Source organism: Tasmannia lanceolata, unplaced genomic scaffold (assembly GCF_043159265.1).
Source record: "Tasmannia lanceolata isolate RefF3 unplaced genomic scaffold, GAP_Taslan_0.1 ptg000002l, whole genome shotgun sequence".
Lineage (NCBI taxonomy): Eukaryota > Viridiplantae > Streptophyta > Magnoliopsida > Canellales > Winteraceae > Tasmannia > Tasmannia lanceolata.
Genome location: NW_027518679.1, coordinates 33,451,662 through 33,477,284, shown reverse-complemented (window position 1 = coordinate 33,477,284; position 25,623 = coordinate 33,451,662). Strand labels below are relative to the sequence as shown.

The 25,623-nt window shown below is 41.3% G+C and overlaps 3 protein-coding genes across 3 annotated transcripts; 1 reads left to right on the top strand and 2 right to left on the bottom strand.

The window, feature by feature from the left end:
• Positions 1-2,868: 2,868 nt before the first annotated feature.
• Positions 2,869-4,722, bottom strand: LOC143890850 (uncharacterized). Its single transcript, XM_077395534.1, has 2 exons — positions 4,662-4,722; positions 2,869-3,962 (listed from the first exon to the last, which is right to left on the bottom strand). The coding sequence occupies exons 1-2, from the start codon at positions 4,720-4,722 to the stop codon at positions 2,869-2,871; spliced, it is 1,155 nt and encodes a 384-aa protein (XP_077251649.1).
• Positions 4,723-12,910: 8,188 nt separating this feature from the next.
• LOC143890840 (uncharacterized) lies at positions 12,911-13,735 on the bottom strand. The gene has a single exon (XM_077395523.1). The coding sequence runs from the start codon at positions 13,733-13,735 to the stop codon at positions 12,911-12,913; it is 825 nt and encodes a 274-aa protein (XP_077251638.1).
• A 7,690-nt stretch (positions 13,736-21,425) lies between these two features.
• Positions 21,426-25,087, top strand: LOC143890831 (uncharacterized). Its single transcript, XM_077395512.1, has 3 exons — positions 21,426-22,832; positions 22,884-24,626; positions 24,746-25,087. Exons 1-3 carry the CDS (start codon positions 21,426-21,428, stop codon positions 25,085-25,087), a joined length of 3,492 nt encoding a protein of 1,163 aa, XP_077251627.1.
• The last annotated feature ends 536 nt before the right edge of the window (positions 25,088-25,623 follow it).

Here is a 25,623-nt window from a genome sequence, read left to right as displayed (position 1 = left end):
CATATAGGGCAGTGCTTAGAGAGAGAGAGAGATCCCCATATAGGGCAGTGCTTATATATATATAAAGAGAGAGAGAGAGAGAGAGAGAGTCCTGGGGATTGATTTAAGATATTAGGGGATACCCGATTTATCACTGCCCGTCCTTTATTTTTCTAATTATAAAAAACCACTTAAGGATTCATTAGCCGACACCAACTAGTTTGGGACAAAGGCTTAGTTGAGTTGAGTTGAGTATACAAACGGTTTTGATAAAAAAGAAAAAAAAACTATCTGATTTTTCATTAGCAATCAAAGTTGTTTTTACAAGATTTTGTTCCGGGCACGATAAATACAACTAGGATAAGTTGGGAATTTCTAAAAAGTTTGAGGACTTGGCACAAAGGGGTTATTAGTGTAATTTTAGGTTTTATAGAGGAGATGTAATTGTAGGTTTTGGGGTATGATCAACCCTACAAATTTATCAATGGCACCCCTCTTGATCGATTGGTTGAAAACATGTTTTTTAGCTCCGGTTTGCAATTCTAATTGATCTCGGCGATCTCAACCTCAACCGATTGATACCATTGGATATTCTTATCTTGATGCCAACTGTTAGAAATTTTACCATGGATTTGTTATTGTGTGCAAATCTTGATAAATCTGGAGCATCCATTACTTGATTGCTTTATCTAAGCATCAAATGCGTGAATTTGCCCGATCCAAAGTTCTCCTAGTACAATCACAACATTCTAAGGGCACTAGTAAATCCTAAAAAAAAGAAGAGGTTGATGATTTGTGATCACTTTAGGACTTGAAGCTACGTCTGTGTGGATCACATGGTGCCAAAGCTCGATCCAAGTAGTCAAAAGTGCCCATAGATGATATCGGAGTACTATTAAGCCTAAATTACAAAAATCCTACTATTTTGTGACATAATTGTGCTTCAAGAAATGCTAAGCTCAGGTGCGCACTTGCAAACATCAGATGAAAGGGCGCCTCCATTGGATGCACGTCACCAAAGTGCATTTAAGATTCATTGACTTTTACATTCTTCAGTTCACTTTGGTGACGTGCATCCAATGGGGGCGCCGTTTCATCTGATTTTTGCAAGTGCGCACCTGAGCTTAGCATTCCTAATGTGCTTCAGGAACACTAGAACCTCGAATCAAAGTGCTAATATGACTACGAAGTGGTGTGATATGCTTACCTAAGTGTCAAGTGTCTATACTCTCTCAAGTCCTCAAATAGAAATACAAAGATATAAGATGTGGGTCCGCCCTTTTATTTGAGAATTCCTTTTTTTTAATGGAAAATAAGCCGACAACAACAAAATTAGGGGTGGTTATTCGGTTAAAACCGAACCAAAAAAACCAAAATGTTAAAACCGAATTTATTTCGGTTTCCCAAAATTCGAACCGAAACCGAAACCGAATTTATGAGAAACCAAACCGATTACAAATTCGGTTATTCGGTTATAACCGAATTGTAAGAGGAAAAGAGGGAAAAAAGTAAAATTTTGCCTCGGATCGGAGGGCTAGGATCATCCGATCAAAATGACTTTTTGAGCACAACCTAATTAAGTTGTGATCAATCAAATGGACAGTTTTGATCATCCCATGGAGTGCACATAAAGCAACTTTTTTTGAAAAAAAAATGGTTTCATCCATTATTTCAGTTATTTCAGTTAACCGAAATATTTTTTAGATAACCGAAACCGAAACCGAATAACCGAATTTCCAAAAAAACTAACCGAAATGGAAAAAAACCGAACCGAACCGACCAAATCGGTTCGGTTATTCGGTTATAACCGAATAATGCTCACCCCTAAACAAAATGGGGTGCTACATAAGTAAGGTTGAATCTTGGGCCGGGTTCTCCCATACCCACATTGACCTGAGCCGAAAATACCCTTGGTCAGGTTTAGAAATCATGGGCCTTACATTGGGTCGGTTTTGAAGTTGAAAAACCAACCCAATCTTGGGTTGGGTCGGGTTTAAAGAAAAAACAAACTCAAAACCTAAAACCCGACATGTACTTTGAATTTCTTAATTATCTCTTGAATAACAAGAAAAGTTATTTTCCAATATATAATTACTTTCATTAAGGTAGTAAATTTTGTGATGTGAAAAAGTAGTTTCCTTCTTAAATTTATGCACTTGATGACTTAAATTTAGAGAATTTTTTTTTGAAGTTTTGTTAATTTCTATAATCTTAGTTAGGCTAAACACTAAACTCTGACCCATTATGAAAAAAAAACTCCACCCAAACTGACCCCTAGGTCATTTCTCAGGTAGGCCCGACCTGCTTCACCTGAGCTGCAACTTTTTTTTGGTTTGGTGGGTAAGCTGGGGTTAGGCAAGACCCCTACCAGATTTCATTAACGAAAAAAGAAGTATAACTATGGGGGCTCGAAAGCCACAAAATAGGAACAAATTCCCAGCAAGAGAGCAACCAGGGGGGCTCGGAGGCCATCATAAAGGGAACAAGCTCCCAAAAGCAAAAGAGGAAGGACAGAGACTAAAAGAGGAAAGACAGAGACTGAAGACAGAACATACTAGTCCGAAGACAAAACATACAATATGCTTTCTTGGGCTTACAATAGATAACAAAGGAGTTACAGCCGCACGTATATATTCTTTGCCTGTAGCATCCCCATTTAGGATGTGAGTGAGATCTGGGGGGGTAGAACTGATTGGAATGGCCGTGCCTTTGCATGGGTAGTTGCCCTTGGAAAGGAAATCAGCTGCGGAGTTTGCCTCTCTCCAGATATGGCTGATTCTCCACTGAGTTTCTTTCAGGACCTTCATTGCTTGGATCAGAGCAGGGATCTTTCTCCAGGGTGGCTGAGATTTCTGAGCTAATATGTCCACTGCAAAGGATGAATCCGCTTCAATCCACACTTGTAATTCCAAGATTTTTAGCAGCAACAATACCTTCACAAATTGCCTGAATTTCCAGAGTAAAGATTTCATCTTTGGCCACATTCAAAGAAAAGAGGTAAACAGGATCTCCCCAATCATTTCTGATAATGCCCCTGATACCTCCCCCCTCAGTTGACAAGGATGCATCAGTGTTCAGCTTGCATTCACCTGGAATTGGAGGTAACCATCTGCAACTCTTATCAGAAACCTCTTTAGGGATATGTCTGTACCCGAAGTTAATAGATATTTGAATTCTTTGGTCATCAGCCAGGTCACATAAGTTCAGAGGGGACATCTTTTGTCTAACATCTCGAAGAATGAGTCTTAAAATCTCAGTCTTATGCATGGATTTGTTTTCGAAAATTCTTTGATTACGTTCTGTCCATAATCTATGCACTGCAGCAGCGAAGGCCAATTTGACAGCAATGGTACTCTGATATTTTCCTTTCCACTTGTTCCTGATCCACTCTTCCTCAGCAGATAAATGATCTTTTGAGAGGTCTCCTTGATCCACACCTCCTAAGAACTGATTTCCAAATCCAGGCAGAATAACCACATCGAAAAAAAGGTGATTTATGGATTCCCTTGCAGCATTACAGAGAACACAAGAGGCATCAATATTAGCATCCTGCAATGCTGGATGATCCTTCGTTAGAAGCTTCAGTTGGATGGCTTTCCAAGTGGTTATAGCGTGTTTGGGTATGTGACCCGAAAACCAAGTAGTATTTGCCCAAGAAGGAGAGCAGTTGATCTTCCTTATCGCATTCCATGCACTTTTGACAGTAAACATACCATTCACCTCAGGCTTCCTTATGGGCATGTTGAAAGGAGTGTCCTGGAACAGACCTCTCTTCAAGATTTCCTTTTCAGCGCTCAAGGATGGATTGTCAATGATTGGATTCCACTCATCTCTTCGATGAATCTCGTCTAGAGTTTTGATCGATGAGAGGGAATAGACAGTTGTTCTTCTTGAGATTAGACCGTCAAGGCTTCCATCTGGGTGCCATGATTGGGTCCAAAAGTCGATCTCCTTGTCTTGGCCAATCTGATGACGCCCAAAATCTGACTGCACAAACTAACTTCGCAGAACCTATAATCCTGCGCTTACAGAAAAAGCGTCAGCGGGCCCGGACTTGTGGCTCCGGACGGCCACTTCGACACTCAAGTCAGAGACAGGCAATCACAGACAATAGACGGGGAATGGGAGAGAGGTAAGTCAAGTTACCAGACCCGAGAAGAAGAGAGGGTGAGTTGGATTCCCTTGCTTGAGTGCGTAGCCCCCTTTTTACAGGGGTGGAGATCCACGATCTTGGAGATATCAATCGTGCCTTTGGTTTCGCCCACGTGGAGCGTGATGGCGGGAGAGTAAGATCGTGGAGACATCAATCATACCCTAGATTTGATCCACGTGGAGCTTGATAGCTGGCAAATAAACACGTGGAGATACGATTTCCAATGAATATGGGCGAAGATCGGAGATGGTGATTTAGGCGGGATGTTTTGAATTCAAAAGTCGCGCCTTACGCGTACCGGCCGTCCGGATTTCCCGTTTGGGGGCGAGATCTCTGCGATTGTGTTTGGTTCCCTTGGTAGCTCGGTACCGTTCAAGGGAGGAGTATTAAGGAGGTCCAATCAAGATTCATTACCGAGTGTTGCTGCGGGGACTATGTCGATCCAGTTGAGTAATGGAGAAGGAGTTTGAGGTTCGGTGCCGAATATACCGATTTTACCCCCAACAGCCCACAATGTCGCAAATTTTACCTCTGAGGAGATCTCTTGCTCTGAGAATATTTCGAAAAGCCCATGAGGCTTTCCTCGGCATGGAGATTGTCCAAATGCTCTTATTTTTTAAATATTTTTCATTGATCCATTCAGCCCAAAACGTCTTGGAGTAGCCCCCACAGCAACTTCATTTGAAGAGCTTGATTTACATCTCTGAGACTTCAAACTCCCAAGTCACCTTCCCTTTTAGGCCTACATATGATATCCCTTGCCACTGTGTGAATTCTTTGCTTTTTCTCCGTACCTGCCCCTATAAAATCTCTGCAACTTGCAACTATGTACACAACTAGAGATATGTTTGTCATTTCAATAAGGGCTTCTTATGTTGGCACTGCTATGTTTTAATAATTACACAAATTCAGCTTTTTTGTTTAATTGGTTTCTGCGAGCTTTTTGGGAACTGTAATACACTTTGACAGCTGTTTAAATAATTAAAGAGAAGATGGCATAGTACATGGTAGTGGCAATATCATTAGCCTTTAATAAAATGCTGAGTACTTTTGTCATAAGTTTCACACGTGTCTTCCTAGCAACTCTCAAAGAAAAATGTATCCTTTCATTTTAAAGTTAGTTATTTGGCAAATTTGTTTCTCCTCTTTGAAACAATTTTTAACATATTCAATGGGCATATTATTAATTCAAAAATTTTGGAGAAGATCCATCTGTTTCTTCACTTTCTTGTACAAATTCTATTGGAATTTTTCTGTGGCTAATAATTGGGTGTCTAATGTTGAATATTGAATGGATGATATTGACTTATTTTAATGTTCTTGACAACACCTAGTACGTGCCACTCGATTATTTTTTCCAGTCTCCCAAGACAAACACGCACAAGCACAGCCGAGAAAGGAAATTTGGTCAAAAGGTACGTAAAAATAAATAGTGAGATGGACCCCTGAATTTCAAACTTGTCAGAGGGTTCCATTTTGCTTTTCCTGACACATTTTTTGACCGAAATACGCCTCCACCCTCAAAATCACGGTAAGCCATAAATAAGTGTTCCCCGGTTTTTCTACCAAGTCTACCACATAATTCATGTCAAAGGGGTGCGAATTATCCTATAGGGGAGCGAATTTATCATCTCAACTATATGCTTTGACATCAAATAATGTATATTTTTTAAAAAAAATCACTTGGGCTCACTTTTTTCAAAGATCCAAACCGTTCTTTTGTTGGGCACTAACATAAACTAGCCTTGCCCCAAAAATCATCTCCATAAGATTATCCTAACTCTTTCGGTACATAGAGAACTATATACAGCGTCGTTAGGGGTGTAAACGAGCCGAGCCGAGCCGAGCTTGGCCAGGCTCGGCTCGGCTCGTTAAGCTCAAAAGCTCAGCTCGGGCTCGACTCGAGCTCGAACCGGGCTCGACTCGAGCTCGAACCGGGCTCGGGCTCGGCTCAGTCAGGCTCGGCTAGGCTCGGCTCGCGAGCCTTATCGAGCTTGGGTTATTGAAAATCCAAGGTGGTCCCGAAATGGCAACAAATGAGGAGTGAAAATTTAGGTTCCTAACAAGTTTTGATCTTTTGAAAACCTTTAACCTAATTTTGTAGATCAAGGGATCAAGGAATGAATATTAAGCAAATAAGTTAAATCCTAAGTGCAATGCAAATGTAGAGCAAAAGATAAGAGAGAGTGCACCCGAGATTTAAAGTGGTTCGGTCCTCAAAATGCGAGGCCTACTCCACTCCACCAACCAAACCCGTTGATGGCTTCACTAAGGATTCCTTTAATGGCGAGGAATCAACCCAATTACAATTTGGTTCGGCTCCGCCTCGTAAGACTTGCCACGAACCGGAGAAAGCTCCGCGTTTCCTCGCACTCGCTCTTGGGATGGCTCCGTGTCCCCTTCGCACTAGCCCTCTAGGGATGGCTCCGCGTCTCCTCGCACTCGCTCTTGGGATGGCTCCGCGTCCCCTTCGCACTAGCCCTCTAGGGATGGCTCCGCGTCCCTTCGCACTCGCCCAAATACAATCTTAGAATAAGAAAGAAAGAACTAAAAAATCCCTCACAAGGGTTTACAATTTTGAATAAGATGTACAAATTGAGCCTATGATCCAAATCCTAATCTTAGAGGATGAGAGGCATAAACTAGCTTTGATTCACTCTTGGGATATTCAAGTAGAGTTTAAGAGTGTTAGGATTGATAATTTAGAAGTATAGAATACCCATATATATAGGAAAACCCAATATGACCGTTTGAGGGGCATTGTCGTAAATCTGGCAAAGTCCCAACGGTCACATTTTTCTTCCCGTTATAGTGGTCTCGGAGTTCCGAGAAAAAATCTCGGAGTTCTGGGAATACAAACAGAAATGAGAAAATGTTACTGGACCATTTCTCGGAGCTCCGAGGAATCTCTCGGAGTTCCGAGAAGCCTATGTCAAGCAGATTTTCAATTTTTGTTTTTGGGCTTCCATCTTTACACCAAGTTGGGATTGTTATGAGGGTTCCAAAGTGTTGGAACACCACAAAGACAATCTCTTAGTAATTTAGGGTGTGTGAGATTAACTTAATTTATGCCTCTTAAAGTCTAATACTAAGATTGGATCTTATACATTCTACTAGGCTTCGATCTTCAATAGATTCTTCAAGTCTTCAATTGTCTTGGATCTCCGATGTCTTCGGCCTTCATAATGTGGTCCAATGAGAGCTTCTTGGCCTCAATCCAAGCAATCTTGTCTTAACATAATTATGATCTACAACTTAGACATTCAAACACATTAGTAATCTTAAATCACTTGTGTATTGGAATCATCAAAATAAAATGAGAATGCCAAGGTGGAAACCATTGGGCTTACAATCTCCCCCTTTTTTATGATGACAAGCAGAAGAGATTTTCCAATAAAAGCACACCTTAATTTCCTTAACCTAGATTTCTCTCCCCATTTGGCATCTATGAAAAAGATGGGGTAAAAGAAAAACAAAGGGTTAAAATTTCTTCCAATTTTTAAAGCTCCCCCTTTTTCATGAAAAAAGACAAACATACAACTCCCCCTATTTTGAAAACAAATTCAATATAAGAGGGGATATTTTAAAACATACCATAAAAAGATATTCAATTTTAAGCATTAGCCCCTAATCTAAGAATCATATGAAGAGAATCATATGGCGGCTTTGGGAACCCAAGATTTCTTGGTTCCACCATAATCTCTAATCTTAGATGCACATTGGAATTTGTAATGACCATTAATTTCACAATAATGGCATCTAACGTGAGGGTTAGATAAACTAGTCATATCATAATGTGCATGATTAGGTCTTTGACTAGTCTTCTTCAAGATTATGTCTATAATTTTATCACCATTTAAAAAACCATGGAGACATAATCTTAACCTTTCATTTTCATTATGAAGATGGGTTATTTGATTTAGAAAATCATTATTGGCATCTTCATAAGTTTTGGAAGAGCTTGCCATATCTTGAAGTTTGACAATTTGGCAAGTTTTCTCATCCAAACAACCCTTAAGGGTTTTAATCTCAAGTTTAACATTTTCAAGTTGTGCTTGAGATTTGGATATGGAAGAGGATGACTCATTTTTTAAAAAATCAAGTTCATTTTCTAATTTTGAAATAGATTTTTTAAGAACCTTATTTTTAGAAATTTGAGAATGCAAGGTTGAGCATAATTCATCATAAGATATGTTTTCACTATCACTACTTGATGAATAGCAAGAGGGGTTAGAATTTACCTCAATATCATGGGAGAATGCCATGAGGCAAAGATCCTCTTTTTTATCTTCCCCTTCGCTTGAACTCTTGCCCGACGTGCTTTCCCCATCCCAACCGGCTGCAAGAGCCTTGTGTTTCTTCCAATCCTTCTTTCCCTTGTATCTTGAGGAAGATGACTTGAGAAGTGGACACTCCGGTTTTTTGTGTCCCGTCTTCTTACAATTATAGCACCTAATTCCTCCTTCTACTTTACTTTCTTTTTTCTTCTTCTTTTTATCCTTTTTGTGTTGCTTTCTCCATAAGCTTTTAAATTTTCCTAAAGCTTCTTCCTCATCGCTATCCGCATCACTTGATGATGAGTCCGTCTTGGAGGCCTTTAGAGCCAGAGATCGGCTTTCTCTTTCTTTCTCTTTCGGCTTCTTCTCTTCTTGACGGCTAGTGAGGAGCATCTCATGAGTGATTAGAGATCCTACAAGCTCCTCCATAGATAGCGTCTTGAGATCTTTTGATTCTTGGATGGCGGTGACTTTTGGGTCCCAATAAGGAGGAAGTGACCTAAGCAACTTACTCACAAGCTCATCAGTAGGATAAGATTTACCAAGATTAGCTAATTCATTAGAAATTTTAGAGAATCGGGTATACATATCGGAGATACTTTCATTTTGACCCATTCTAAAAATTTCATATTTGCTCTTTAACAAGTTTATTTTGGAATCCTTAACTTGTGATGTTCCCTCATGGGTAACGGCAAGTGTATCCCAAATAACCTTGGCGGAATCAAAAAGAGCAACTCGATTAAACTCCTCCGTAGATAAGGCGCAAAACAAAGAATTTATGGCTTTGTAATTTAAATTTGTGTGCCTTTTCTCTACGACACTACATTCTTCAAATGGTTTGGAAGGCAAAATGTATCCATTTTCAACAATGTACCAAAGTTCCACATCTATCGAAAGAAGATAGATGCGCATCCTTGTCTGCCAATGTCCATAGTTGGACCCATCAAAGAAAAGAGGTCTAGTTGTGGAATGGCCTTCTGGAAGTCCGGTTCCATTTTTATCCGCCATTTCACAATTAGAAAGTTGCCAAAGATCTTATGATCTTTCCCTTGTTGAAAACAAAAAATTTCCAAAGATTTTTTTAGAAAAGAAAATCTTTTAAGAGCCAAGGCTTTGATACCAAGTGAAAATCCAAGGGTGGTCCCGAAATGGCAACAAATGAGGAGTGAAAATTTAGATTCCTAACAAGTTTTGATCTTTTGAAAACCTCTAACCTAATTTTGTAGATCAATGGATCAAGGAATGAATATTAAGCAAACAAGTTAAATCCTAAGTGCAATGCAAATGTAGAGCAAAAGATAAGAGAGAGTGCACCCGAGATTTAAAGTGGTTCGGTCCTCAAAACACGAGGCCTACTCCACTCCACCAACCAAACCCGTTGATGGCTTCACTAAGGATTCCTTTAATGGCGAGGAATCAACCCAATTACAATTTGGTTCGGCTCCGCCTAGCAAGACTTGCCACGAACCGGAGAAAGCTCCGCATCTCTCGCACTTGCTCTTGGGATGGCTCCTCGTCCCCTTCGCACTAGCCCTCTAGGGATGGCTCCGCGTCCCTTCGCACTCGCCCAAATACAATCTTAGAATAAGAAAGAAAGAACTAAAAAATCCCTCACAAGGGTTTACAACTTTGAATAAGATGTACAAATTGAGCCTATGATCCAAATCCTAATCTTAGAGGATGAGAGGCATAAACGAGCTTTGATTCACTCTTGTGATATTCAAGTAGAGTTTAAGAGTGTTAGGATTGATAATTTGGAAGTATAGAATACCCATATATATAGGAAAACCCAATATGACCGTTTGATGGGCATTGTCTTAAATCTGGCAAAGTCCCAACGGTCACATTTTTCTTCCCGTTATAGTGGTCTCGGAGTTCCGAGAAAAAATCTCGGAGTTCCGGGAATACAAACAGAAATGAGAAAATGTTACTGGACCATTTCTCGGAGCTCCGAGGAATCTCTCGGAGTTCCGAGCTCGGAGCTCCGAGAATTCTCTTGGAGTTCCGAGAAGCCTATGTCAAGCGATTTTCAATTTCTGTTTTTGGGCTTCCATCTTTACACCAAGTTGGGATTGTTATGAGGGTTCCAAAGTGTTGGAACATCACAAAGACAATCTCTTAGACATTTAGGGTGTGTGAGATTAACTTAATTTATGCCTCTTAAAGTCTAATACTAAGATTGGATCTTATACATTCTATTAGACTTCGATCTTCAATAGATTCTTCAAGTCTTCAATTGTCTTGGATCTCCGATGTCTTCGGCCTTCATAATGTGGTCCAATGAGAGCTTCTTGGCCTCAATCCAAGCAATCTTGTCTTAACATCATTATGATCTACAACTTAGACATTCAAACACATTAGTGATCTTAAATCACTTGTGTATTGGAATCATCAAAATAAGATGGGAATGCCAAGGTGGAAACCATTGGGCTTAAAGTTATATTAAATTCACACCCCTCATCTTCCTGGGCAACCCTATCTAGTGTAATTTGACTACTCTTTTTACACTACGGGGGGTGGTCCAAGGCTCCCGTCCAAGTAGCAAATGGGGTTCCAAAAAAAAGTGACATATTTTGCCTCCCCCTTTCACTCCCTGGACAACCCTTTTAGTGTATATATTAACATATAATATATATATATATATATATATATATTTAAATATATTAAATTCTTAACGAGCCTTAACGAGCCGAGCCTGGCCTAACTCAGGCTCGGCTCGTTAAGCTTAACGAGCCTGGCCAGCCAGCTCGTTAAAGATTCGAGCCGAGCTTTTTTCGAGCCGAGCTCGAGCGAGCTTCCGAGCCCGAGCCAAAATTGACACCCTTAAGCGTCGTTCATCCACAGATCAATCTTTGACTCATAACCTATTTACATAGAGGCCAAACAAGTGAATGGTTTGGATGTTGTATGGCGTCCGCAATTAGGTGCACATATAATAGGTGGGTCCACTATACATGACGTTTGCGCATATGTGCTCACTTTATTTTTGCTGTGGAAAGGCCTTTGAGCAAGATGGGGCCCACCCATTATATCGCATAAAATAGGAGACATTATATGGCGTTCATGATACTTGTTCGAAGATCTAAACCATTCATTTGTTTGGCCTCAATGTAAATAGACTATGTCCCAAAAATCATCTCTATTGGATGGTCCTATCCCTCCATTCTGTTGACGGACGAATGCCTATTTACATTGGGGCCCAAGTGATTTAAACAAAGAAAATGGGCGTATCTTCTTCAAATATATAAACAAAGAAAATGATATATCTGCTCCCTTTACTTTCAAGGGCAACCCTATTTTAGTGCAAAAAGAGGAGTCATAAACAATATATAGGGTGGCTCGAGGAAGAAAAGTGCCTCGTCCACAGGAAGAAAAGGGGTATCACTTCCCCTAAACCATTTAGTTGTTGTTGCCGCCACCTCTTTGGTGTGAGGAAGAGAAGGAGAAGAACTTAAAATTTTGCAAGTGTGATAACCCCAGCTTCATATGTGAGAACCCCATTTTCATATGTGATAACACTATTTTCCTTGACCTGGTAACCCCTTCCAGGTCCAACAGACAAGAACCGAAAATTTTCCGGGTGTGATAACCCAATTTTATGGTCACCCCATTTTTAGTAGTGATAACCCTATTTTCCTTGACCCGGTAACCCCTTCCAGGCCCAACAGATAAGAACAGAAGATTTTGCAGGTGTGATAACCCAATTTTATCTCTTGGTCACCCCATTTTCATTAGTGTTAACCCTATTTTCCTTGACCTGGTAACCCCTTCCAGGCCCAACAGACAATAACCGAAAATTTTCCAGGTGTGATAACCCAATTTTATCTCTTGGTCACCCCATTTTCATTAGTGATAACCCTATTTTCCTTGACCTAGTAACCCCTCCAGGCCCAACCGACAAGAACCGATAATTTTCCAGGTGTGATAACCCCATTTCATCTCTTGGTCACCCCATTTTCCTTGACCTGGTAACCCTTTCTAGGCCCAACAGGCAAGAACCAAAAATTTTCTAAGTGTGATAACCCCATTTCATCTCTTGGTCACCCCATTTTCATATGTGATAACCCCATTTTCCTTGACCTGGTAACCCCTTCCGGGCCCAACAGACAAGAACCGAAAATTTTCAAGGTGTGATAACCCCAATTCATCTCTTGGTCACCCCATTTTCATATGTGATAACCCCATTTTCCTTGACCTGGTAACCCCTTCCAGGCCCAACAGACAAGAACCGAAAATTTTCAGGTGTAATAACCCCATTTCATCTCTTGATCACCCCATTTTCATATGTGATAACCCCATTTTCCTTGACCTAGTAACCCCTTCCAGGATACCAACCAAAGAAAAAGGAAAGCAATTAAAACAATAGGGTGACTTCTACTCCAAAAAAATTATAAGTGTATCTAAATACAACCACTGTTTACAAAATAACAAAAAAAATTAGTAAGAGTATATGAGTACATCACAAAAAATCATATACAACTTCTCAAAACAACCCACACCCTTATGCAAAGAAGGGAGCTTGAAAAGGTACGGCCGACCTAGTGAGTATTGGTGCAGAAGGTCCAATAGCAGTTTCGTCGAGGTTCGGTCCGACGACGGGAGGGTCTTTGTAACTTCTTCTATTGTGACCAAGTTGTCGGCATCGAGTGCACTTGTAATGTAATCCACCTTTCAACTCACGATCCATTATTCTCGTACGTGGCCTTCCAAGCAGTCGCTTTGTAAGCGGTGGTAATATTTTCATCAACTGTTCGGGACTTTCATGCCATTGCATCCGATCTAGTGTTGCGTGCACAACCTCAGCGTATGTATCTCGATACCTCTCTGCATGAAAACATTCGTCGCAGTAATCGGACGGATCGAATTCTGTGATGTTAATGGCTGCGATTGCATGTATGCACGGAAGTCCATATGTTTGGAAGGCACGACAACTACACGTTCGAGTTATCAAATCTACAGAATCTGTAGTTTCAATAGACCTTACTTCGAATTCATGAGTCCCTACTCGATAAGGTGTATATTGGCAGCTCTCCCTCAGTGATGACTCCATACGTTCTTCTGCGTAATGAGTCAATTTTGTGTGCCAACTACTACCTAATTTCTGACTCTTCTGAATGAACTGGGTAGTCTGATGTCGAGTGTGCTCTACCAATGATGCAATCAGTAATTTTCTGGGATCCTTCAAGACAACGTTGAAACACTCCGATCTATCCGTAGTCAGTACATCATACCTATCCCCATTGAAATAAAAACTAGCCCAATTTTCCTTCGGAATGTTACTTATCCACTTATGTGCGCGTTCATTCTTTGCCTTAATCTTCTCCATTATTTCTTTGAAAACACTCTCCCTCAATGTCCTTGCGGCTCTCTAGAACAATCTCTCAAGTAGAAGATCTTTGAAGTCGGACCGGAAGTTGGCAGCGAGGTGACGCATGCAATAACTATGATGACAATTGGGAAATACTTTAGGTACTGCCTGCAACAACCCCTTCTACCGATCGGAGCATATAGTGAATACATTCATCTGCTCTGGCAATACGTGCCTTTTCAACAACATTAGAAACCACTCCCAACTATCTTCATTCTCCGTCCCCACCACCCCAAATGCTAATGGATATAAACTGTTGTTATCATCGACACCGATTGCAATCAATAATATTCCTAGATATTTCCTCGCAGATGTGTTCCGTCCACCAAAACTATAGGTCAATGTTCGAAAAGAATGTACGCAGGGATCAAATGTCCAGAATAAGTGAGCAAATTTATCATCTCCCCTTGGACGTAAATCTCTATGTCGAAAAACACGCATGTAGCTTCCAGGATTTCTGCCCATTATCTCAACTGAAAATGCGGGCAATATGCGGTAAGAGTCCTCGACATTCCCAAACTTAATCTCAAGTATGATGTTCATCGCATTGTACGCTTTCCAATAGCTAATAGTTATACTCCAATGCATCTTGATATATTCTCTTATGATCCTTGTACGGACGTCCTCTGGGCGAGCGAATAAACGTAAACATGTCTCAGCCACCCAAGTTTAGACACCCCATTTTGACCTAACCCAAATTAACCAAAAATCTGAATAAATCTCAAGACCTAAGTCTCAAAACCAAATTTTGAATCCAAGTTAGGTTTCAAGTTCCTGAAATCGATTCCTGAAATGCCCTGAAAACTGAGTCCCGAAATTTTTTTTAAAAAAAAGAGGTCCAATTGCAAAAGAACCTGAAAAATCCAAAAGCGCCCGCTTGAAAATCATTTTTTTAAATATCCTTAAAACCTGAGTGATCCTGAAGCCTCACTGATAGCCTCTGTTCAATTACCCCAATTTTCCCTTTTATTTTTCCCGGAATTTACAAATATTGCAAAATATCCTTGAGTTTTTTGTAGTAGCTCCCCTATTTGAACCCTCGAACTCCAGTGTATATAGGCACAGTCGTATTTTGATATTTTCATTAACCCAGCTTGTTTTGGGATTTAAAGAATTATCAAATGGGTTTTACATTTTTTCGAAGTACTCCACAAGTGAGAAAGGACGAGTAGGGAGAGTGTTAGTATCAAATATGGATGTGCCAATATCATTTCCCTAGGAAAAGATACAAAAAAAAGTAATTCACTCCGCTTAGACCACCCACTATAGCTAGAAAATTCGCTAAAGCAGTTTGTCCAAGGAAGAAAGATGGAATAAATATATCATTTTCTCTTATTCACATCCCTGCCCTTTTCTTGGACTCCCCTTCTAGATTAAAAGAGTAGTCACAAATGCACCATAGGGCGGTTGTCCATGGAATAGGAGGGGCGAAATATTTCATTTCCTTGTAAAAGGAGGGTGGTTTATCAAATCATGGGTGTGGTCATACCAATTACTAGGCATATCTAACCAAAGAGAGCAAATAGGGAGGTGGATGGAAGAGTAAATTACCGTCTCCAAGAGGGTCTTCTTGGCAATTCATGTTGCTTTCTTTACAAGCAACAAGAATATGCCATTAGATCAAAAAGCTTAGGTGTAAGGCTGAGATCAGAAGGAACATTTTAGATTGCTAATATTTCTAGAATAAGTTTAAGCTTAAAAAAAAGGGATGGATGGTTAAGATGGGTAAGATAACAAAAGGAGGGTGGAGATCAATAGGAAAAAAGGGGGACTTGATGATAAAAGCCCTAAGTAGAGCTCGTGAGAGGGGCGAAGCAAGGAGGAGAGGCTCTGGATTTTTGGGGGAAGAACTTGCAGAGAGAATAAGAGAGAGAGAGAGAGAGAGAGAGAGAGAGGAGGCTCGGCCTCAACCGATCTTCTTCTTCCACCTTCTTCCTCTTCCTACCACCGACCACCACTGCCCTTATTATCGAACCCTCTTCTCAAACCCTTCCCCACTATCTTCCCTTTTCTAACCTCAGCCTCCATTGATTCCGGCGAGAATCTTGCCAGAATCCGACCATCCAAATTCATCTTAGCCTCCATCTTAACACACTCCTTCCCTTCTACACCATTCCCATCTCTGGTCATCTCTTCACCACCATCAAACCTTCCATTTTTCACCCCATCTCCACCATCTCTGTAACTTCTCCATCACAGGAGCTCCGACCACCGACCCAACCGCCATCATCTTCTCCGGCCATCCTAGCCGGAATCCGGCAAGAATCCGGTCCTAGCTACCCTCTCTACCTCCGCCATCACCTTCCCCATCTCTCCACCATCATTAAACCCATTTCACCCTCACCTCTGCATTTCTTCTTCCACCAACAGCCACCTCTTCAAATCCGGTCACCATCATTTTCTTCTTCACAGCCCCTTAAACCCATCTCATTTTCACGCCCAATTACAGCCATAGATCCAACCCCAATCTGGAATTGGTCAAACCCATTTCATTTTAACCTCTCCCCTTGCTGATTTTTATCACAACTATCACTCAAACCCACTTCGATTCCTCCATTTTATTTTTATTTTTTTTATCACCTACTCACCCCATTTATCAGTTCCTATCCTCATTTCTGAGATTTGAAGCTTCAAGAAGGTCATTGAAGGAGGCGAGTTTGGAGCTCGGCCAACTTCGAGGTTTGGAGTAAAGATTTGACCATCACTCCACCCCGATTCCGGGGCGAAGGAGCTAAGCAAAAAAGGTAACATCTATCTAGATTTCTTCATTTAATTCTGGGCTCTATTATCTGATTACCTTCCCCTATTCTATTAAATACCTTGCTCTCATGGTGCTTAAATTTCTCTCTTATTATATCTGTGATGGTGTGTTGGTTTTCGCTTTTGCTTAATAAGCGTTTCGAGTAGAAAACTATTATAATGAGTGGGAGGTTTTCATTGGCATGTTCATAAATATTTTCTTCAATTTGTTTCATATGAGGAAATGGATTCCACGACAAATTTTGCTTGGGGTATGCGCCGACCAGCTGTGATTTCATTTTTCATATGTTTGGGCATAATTCTATGTAATACATGTGAGTTCAAGAGTGTCTGGGCATTAATAATGTGACTAAAATTTCGTTTCCATACATGGAGTCAGGCTTCCAAAGTATTTCAAAAAGCAAATCAAACTTTCTATTTGAAAATCAACTGAGATTTCCCCTTTTGTGTTCTCAATAGATAGCTTAGGAATTATTCCTTCTTAGTGTTTGTAAGGTCAAGTCACTCAGAACACCTGTAAAGTTAACTTGGGTTGAAATTGTAGATCTCAGAGTTGTGTCAATACTATCTTCCTCAATATCTTGAGACAAAGGCCCAAATTGGTTCAGTCCTTGTCTACATGTTGGTTCCCCAAGTCATTTTAATTGTGTAGAGGAGATTTGAGGTTATATATACTTGCACTGCCATGTTTTGATAACAATAACCCACTCTAATCTTCATAAGTGATATTTATGCGAAGAGATTTTATGGTTTAATCAGCTTTCATGATGTGATATGAGCACTTTGTTTTGTGAAGGTTTATGCAACAGGTCGAAATCAATAGGCCTTTAGTTCCATCCTTTTGTGGCCTACTTTGATTCGAGCTGGGATTTCATTCATACTTAGTCTTCCCTTCAAATCTCTTAAACTCATTCTTGTTGTCGTTGTAAAGTCAATGTGTTTGGATTCATTTTGGTTAGGGCAGGTTATACTTAGAATTTTATTGAGACACCCATATCAACTGAAATATCACTTCAAAAGGGCATGTTGGTGTGGTGTGTTCTTCGCCCTTCAATTCATTACAAAAAAATCACCTCACTTCAGAAGGCTCTCATTAACTGACCAAAATGGATAAGCATGATAAGTATATGACGTTATCAAAATACTGCAGTGTAAGTGTCGTTAACCTCATGCTTCTATGTACGATCTTCTCTCTCGTGCATTTAGTTAGCGTTTTCTATCCTAAGCTTGAGGAAATTCATATAGAACTATGATGAGGCTACTTGAACCCCCTTACCCTTCTCGTCCCCTTTCTCGTACTGGGACTTTCCAGAGGGTTCGTGGATTATTTCTTCTCTGGGGATATTTTTGCTTATAGGGTTTAGGAGTGCTCCCTTCTTCAGGTCTTTCTTTCCTCATGTTCCTTGGGATTCTCTCTGCACTTCGGGATCCCATTGATTTTTAGAACGCACATCGTCGGCTCTTGGCGATGACGGAATGTTTCTTGAGCCAACCCCTTGCCCTTCCTATCATTTTCTCCGTCTTAGAGTCTTCGCAGGGCTCGAGGGGTTTCCTTTCTTACCTTCTTTCAGGACTACTGTCTTCACGTTCCTTGGAATACTCTTTGCATCTCGGGATTCCATCGATTTTGGGAACACATCGTCGGGCTAAGGCGACGACGGACGGAAACCTCCTGAGCCAAAACCCCTTTCAATCAAAGGGATAAACGAAAGCACATAAGAATCAAATAGTAAAAATCCAAAAATCGTCAAAAACATCAAAAGCTTTTTTCGAAAATCTTTTTCGAACTACGTTGGCTTGATCCCTTTCCACAGGGTACGTAGGTTGCTTGGGTCCACCCAAGTTCAGTCAAACATTTTTAATAAATATTTTCAAACATTTCAAAACAAAAACAAAAATGGGCAAGGATGGTGATGGCCAGGTCACTCGGAGCCCCCTTTTCATTCCATTTCCGATTTTGATCGTGGTTTTATGGTTTACATCGGTTTTCCGACGTTTTATCGAGTTTTGGGGACGGGCGATGACGTAGCGTGACCCCTTCACAAGGATTGTCCTCGCTGAGCCCAACGATCACGACACTTGTCCGATCTTCGGCAGATTAGGATTGCTGGGCTTGATTCCTTTTGAATCGCCCTCTGAACCTATCGTGTGTTCCATTTTCTTTTTCCTGGCATTTTTTATTATCGCATACCGTCAATTTTCTGATCCCTTTCCTTTCTTGCATCTTTAGCTTTTTGTATGCTTGTCTTAGATTTCTTATGCGTTACTTCTAGTTTGTTTGTTCTTCTCGCCTGTGATTGATTACTATTTTCTTGTCCTTGTCTCTCGCATAGGTTCGCATGCTAGTGTGTTTACTTTACTGCTTTGGTTGCTTAGCTATAGCGTTTATTCATTCGTCTTATCCTGATTATCTGTCTAGATCTGCTCTTTATTGCTTTCTCTATCTCATTATATCTATCATTGTCTGTTTAGTTATAGCTCTGCATGCGGATGTTACTGCTTTCCTAGAATGTGATGAGTTAGGATTAGATGCGGTGAGTTAGGATTTTGATGTTTATTTTCTTTTGCCCATCCCCGGATCATGCATACTTAGAAAGACGTTTTCTCGGGGATGATTGTTCCCATTTCACATGATTTTTGCCCAATACTCTTCAAAGTTAATTAAAACTAGCATAAGAGACCATGTGCTTGCACTTGGGCAAATTGGGGGTGCTTTTCGGATCTTCCTCATTCGTCACCAGGCACAGACCTTTTGTATCTCTGGTTATCCATTGCAGCAGAGTATTTCATGGGATCCAGGGCCCATTTCCTTGGATGGCGACTCTTAGTTATTTTCAGGTGCGTCTTGGTTTCGAGGCTCCTGTCTCCTGATCAAGAGGTATCTCATACATAGCCATCGCCACCCTTGCTGTGACTGGCATCATGTTTCGAGAGTTCCTTGGTAGAGCTCTCCTTCACATTGTGGAGGTCTCAGAGGATTGAAGAGGATCTCGCGTCCCTCGCTCACCGTCCTCGGGATCGGGGTCCACAGGCTGGCGACTCTGCTGGGGAGTTCTTGAAACATTGCCTAACTCTGTAAATATGCAATTTTTACTAATTTTAAAGAAATTTGGGCCAAAATCAAGTTAAATGGGAACTTTTTCGCTTAGAATCCAGAGGCACCAGATAGGTGTGTAAATAAAACGAGGAAATCACACACTGCACAGCATGTATTATCATATTCTTTATTTCTTTTATTGATTTTCATTATCATTGGTTCCATGGGATAGATACAATGCGTGCCCGACTTGGATGTCATTACCCTGATGGTACTATTGAATCTATTTCCAAGCTATGCGCCGGTGTTGCAGTCGTAGACATTGAGCGTACTTTTGTCTACAACAACCGATGAGCAATGAAGCATACTATGTATAACATTGGGCGTACTTTTGTTATACATATTAAGTATGGTTCATATGCATAGTGCCCGATAGATTGAGTCCGGAGCCCTACTTTATTTTATATATTATGTATATACTTACTGACTTAGTGAAACCCCACTAGGAAGTACCCGTGTTTATATATGTATATATTGCATTCAGATAAGGACGAATATGTATTGCTTACACATGTGGAGCCTAGAGTTAGGAACCTTGTTCCATTTATAGACTAAGGCAACTCACCTTATGTGGCTACAACACGGTCCTAGTACACTCATCAGTTTGTCATCAGTCGAGACCTCCTTGACTCTGTTAGGCTGGTGCACCTGGTTAGGATGTATATATATGTATACGTATGTATGTACTTATTTTTAGATTAGGGTCTGTTTTTTACGTTAGATTTTCCTTCCTAACCTAATCTGCTATCCCTATCTATCCGTCTTTCAGATTATGATCGGATCATTGGTTTCACTTCATCATCTTTATAGCCCTATCTATCTTCTATGAGCCTGATCCTATCTTGCCATTATTGCTACCAGAGTGTGTGTTTTTGTCGAGAGCCCTGCTTTATATTGACCATGACGGCGTATTCTTCATGTTTAGTTGCTGAGACCCTCCTAGTACAGTCGTTATGCTGTCGGATTTTCGTTAAAAACCTTGGACTGATCATTATTCTTTTAGGTTTGTTGACGAACCATGTGCTTACCGTACCACATCTCCTAGTATGGCCGTCATGCTGCCGAATTTTCTCTAAATACCTTGAGAGTGGTCATCATCCTTTTAGGCTTGTTAACAAATCATGTGCTTACGTTACCCTGTCTCCATGAACTGTCGTTATGCTGCCGGATTTTAGCTAAAATTTTTAAGGGTAATCACTATCCTTTGGGGTATTGATAAACCATGAGTTTACCATGCCATGATCCTTTTGTAAGACCGTTATACTGTCGGATTTTTTTTTGTTTTATCAGACACACCTTGAGTGTAATAGCAATTCTTTTAGGTGTGATAGGCCGTCGTGACCCTTCTCACGATTGCTATGCTGCTGGCTTTACCTGGGGAAGGGATGCATTTGTATAATCTTTTGTTTCAATTTGCATGTAATATTGTCATATGATTACCTCTTATTAAAACCTAGTGTTTGTGATGTCCATGACAGGAGTCTCGCCCGATTGCTTAATCATCGCTCCCCGAAAAGTTACTGCTTCTAAGCCTGTTTGTCTCGTCAAACATCGAGACTAAGTCGTTACTCTGATTCACCTCTATCTTCTAATCCTGACCTAATGGCTGAGTCTACCGAGAGTATTTTCCTGGTCGAAATGAGAGAAATGATGTCGAATCTTACCAGACATGTGTCGACCCTTACTGAAAAAGTGACACGTCTGGAGGGTCAAGCAAATGAGAAGTCTTCAACCTCAAAGGACCCTGTGGTCTAGAATCCTTCAACTGGAGTCCATATCCCAGTCAGATCTATGCAAGCTCCTGCCTATGATTACGATGATGAGCAGTACGCTGAGGAAAATCTTCCGCCATCTCCTGTTAGAGCCGGAAAAGAGAAGGAGTTATTCGAGAAAGTAGACCAGTTGGCCCTCGAGCTTCTGAATTTGAAAAATCACAATCCAAGGAAAATAGACATGTCTGAATTCTCAATCTTCCCTGGCGTCACTCTCCCTCCCAAGTTTAAAATCCCTGACTTTGCCAAGTATGACGGATCTGGGAGTCCTAGAAGTCATCTGAAGATGTACATCAATGCGCTTGAGCAGTACGGTCTAAATTCTCAGCAGATGGTCAAATTGTTCCAAATGTCTCTATCAGGCGTGGCGTGTAAATGGTTTCTGACGTTGGATTCAGCTTATACCAAAACTTGGGAGGACATTGTTGAAAAGTTTATTGAACAATTCTCTTATGATGACGGGGTTGAGGTCACTCGTCGAGATCTGAAAATGCTCAAGCAGCAGCTCCATGAGCCGTTTAGTACTTTTGTTAAGAAGTGGAGGAGAAAGGCAGCTCAGATGACTAACCGCCCATCTGAAGAAGACCAGCTCAGTATTATAATCAAAAATCTCTCCGGCCCTTATGCGCAGTATATGGCTACTCAGTACTATCCGGATTTTAAGCATTTCATCCACACTGGGAACAAGACAGAAGATGCTTTAGCACAGGGTGTAGTTCTAAAGCATTATGTGAATCCGAAGGAGGGTAAAAGACCTATCAATGCTCCCAAAGAAGTGAATCAATTGGGGACTTCTCGCCCACCTCCAAGAAATATAGTAATGGGAGGAGAGAAACCCATACAAAAGCCAAAGAAAGAGTTCACTCCGTTGCCTTACACCCCATCTTCCATCATGAGAAATCTTGTCAGAGATGGTGTAATTGAACTCTTACCACCAAGACCTCCCCCAGACCGTCTTCCCAGAGGTTTCAGAGAAGACCAGTTCTGTCAGTACCACAAAGGTCCTGGACACCATACTGATCGTTGTATAGCCCTGAGATACAGAATTGAGAAACTGCTAGCGGTGGGTGACCTTGTTCTACTTGAACCTAATGTCACTCGAAATCCCTTACCCAGACATACCGCTCCCCCTTCACCTGACATAGGAGCCATCTCTGATGACAAGCCCTTTGTTGATCCAACCTCTCTTATTTGTGCCATAACTCCTGCAACTCCCTATGTCTTAAGTTTCGAAGAAGAGGAAGAAGAATGTCTTGCTGAGCCTGTCATCAATCACACCGCTCGAATTCCTTATGTTTTCCAGCCTAATGAGGAAGACCGAGTGATTTACCCATGTGTCCATGCTAAGCGCGCTGTCCATCAAGTAGCACAAACTCCATATGTTTTCCAGCCCGATGAGGAAGATCAGGAAGCCCGAATTCCCTATGTTTTCTAGCCTGATGAGGAAGATCATGAAGTTCGTCCTTATATTTTTTAGCCCGATGAAGAGGATTTGGAGATTGTTTGTGATGAGGTCCACCATGTTACTCGCGGTGGGCGTGTCTTTAAGTCAGCTGAGTTAAGGGTTGAGAATCCCGCTGAGTTGGCCAGGGGATCTGAATTGTTTAAGTCGAAGTCAGATGAAGAAGACGAAAACCTCCTCCGGCAGTTAAAGAAAACTCATGCAAATATTTCAATATGGGGTTTGCTTATGAACTCTGCAAAGCACCGAGAGGTTATAGTTAGGGAGCTGAATGCTGCTAAAGTGTCTGTGGATATCACTCCAGATCAGTTGGTCGGACTTGTAGCTATGGCCCGAGTTTCCAAAACCTTGTATTTCACTGATGAAGACTTGAGTCTCGAAGGTTGCAATCATACCCGCCCGCTCCGAGTCACCGTTTTCTATAATGAAAAGGAAGTTCCTGAGGTTTCAGTTGACAATGGATCTGCCTTGAATGTTTGTCCTCTGAGTATCGCTACTGCTTTAGGATTTGAATCTGGTGATTTCATCCCTTATGAACAAGGCATCTTAGCTTATGATGGTACGAGGCGTGATGTTGTTGGGACTTTAGCCACAGAAATCCAGATTGGAGGTGGAATGTTTGAAATTGAGTTTCAAGTGTTAGACATTAAACCATCATTCAATTTGCTCTTGGGCCGACCTTGGCTTCATAAATACGGAGTGGTACCTTCATCATTGCATCAAAAGCTGAAATTTATTAAGGGTAACAGAGTGATAACGGTTAGAGGAGACCCAGACCTAGAAGTTGGCCAAATTTCTCAGGAGCTCATCATCCCGGCCGCTTTAGAAAAGAATGAAGATGTCAGTCTGACTGGTTTCTCACTGGAGGTCACAGCTATATCAGTGGAAGAAGCTATGAATGAACCTCTCACTTTCCTTACAAGCTCAAACCCCACCGTAGTCCGAATGATGCGCAAACAGAGCTATGTTCCGGGAGCCGGGTTAGGTCGCCACCATCAGGGTGTAGCTGAGTGGCCGAACATGGGCAGAGCAATTGGACTGTTTGGTTTGGGCTATGAACCTACAAATGAAGAGATCAGTGAGATGAAGAAGTACATGCGCAGAAAGGTTGAACTTCGTCGTTTGGGGATAGATGAGCCGAGCAGGTTTTACAGTTTGTTGAGGAATGGACATTACAGGAAAGAAGGGGAGGATTTCGCCTTTTGTGGTTTTGCTGAGCCATGGGTCGATCCAATAACCAATGAAAAGCTGCCATGGTTTGAGATCTTCTTTGAGATGGAACTACCAGATGAATTCCCCTCCTTGCAGATCAATGAAGAGGAATCTGAATCAGACTGGGCTGACCATATGGAACCGTATCTTCTGGAATCTCTGTTTAAGATCAATTCACCGGTTGTAGCTATGATCGGAGAAGATGCGCCATTTCTGAACCCGCAAGCCATGATCACCTCAGCTGAAGGAGACCTCACTAACTGGAGTTCGTATGTCCTTCCTCAGGTTGTTATGGAGTATGATGACATTCTTGTCAATAAGTCTTCCAATGTTATGGAGTCTGGTTATGAGTCAGAGTTTGGTGATGTGTCTGAAATTGAGTTTGAGTTGTCTGATGTAGCTACTGTTAAGCTCGAGTCCGCTGATGGGACCGATGCCGAGTCTGTTTCTTTCCTTATCGAGTCCAATGTTGAGCCTGAGTCAGGTGCGTCCAAGGATGTACTTGCAGTTTCCAATGAAATGAATATCTCTTCTCAGTATGGCTTTGTGCCTGCTTCTTTATCTGATGAATTCAATGATAATAATAATAACAATAAAGAGCCCTCCTCAAATGAGGATGCCGACGAAACTTTCCCCGAAATCAAGTATATGATTAAACATGGGAGGAGCGTCGAGCAAAGCCACTCGAAGAAGAAATCGAGACTATAAATATTGGCAATGAAACTGAAACTCGGGAAATACGAATTGGCAAAACATTATCCCCTGAGGAACCGGAGGAATTAACTGACCTACTTAGGGAATTCAAAGAAGTCTTTGCTTGGTCCTATAAAGACATGCCGGGATTAAGTGAAGACATTGTCCAACATCGGCTTCCCTTAATCCCGGGTGCTAGACCGAAAAAGCAAAAGCTTCGGAGAATGAAACCTGAGTGGGCTTTGAAAATTAAAGATGAAGTTACCAAACAACTAGAAGTGGGCTTTCTCGAGGTGGTGGAATACCCTGAATAGCTTGCGAACATAGTACCGGTGCCCAAAAAGGATGAAAAAGTTCGTATGTGTGTAGACTTCAGAGACCTAAATAGGGTAAGTCCGAAGGATGACTTCCCTCTGCCGCACATAGATATCCTGGTGGACAATACGGCCGGTCATGCATTGCTTTCCTTCATGGACGGGTTTTCGGGATACAATCAGATCAAGATGGCGCCCAAAGATATGACCAAAACAGCTTTCATAACTGAATGAGAAACATATTGTTACAAAGTGATGCCGTTCGGACTTAAGAACGCAGGAGTGACCTATCAGAGAGCTGCTACTACCTTGTTGCATGATATGATGCACGAAGAAGTTGAGGTTTATGTGGATGACATGATAGTCAAGGCTAAGACCAGAGAAGAGCATGTTGTGTCATTGAGGAAGTTCTTTCAGCGTATCCAAAAGTATCAGCTTCGTCTTAACCCAAACAAGTGCGTGTTTGGTGTTACATCAGGAAAGTTATTGGGTTTCTTGGTGAGTCAGAGAGGAACGAAGTTGATCCTCAAAAGATA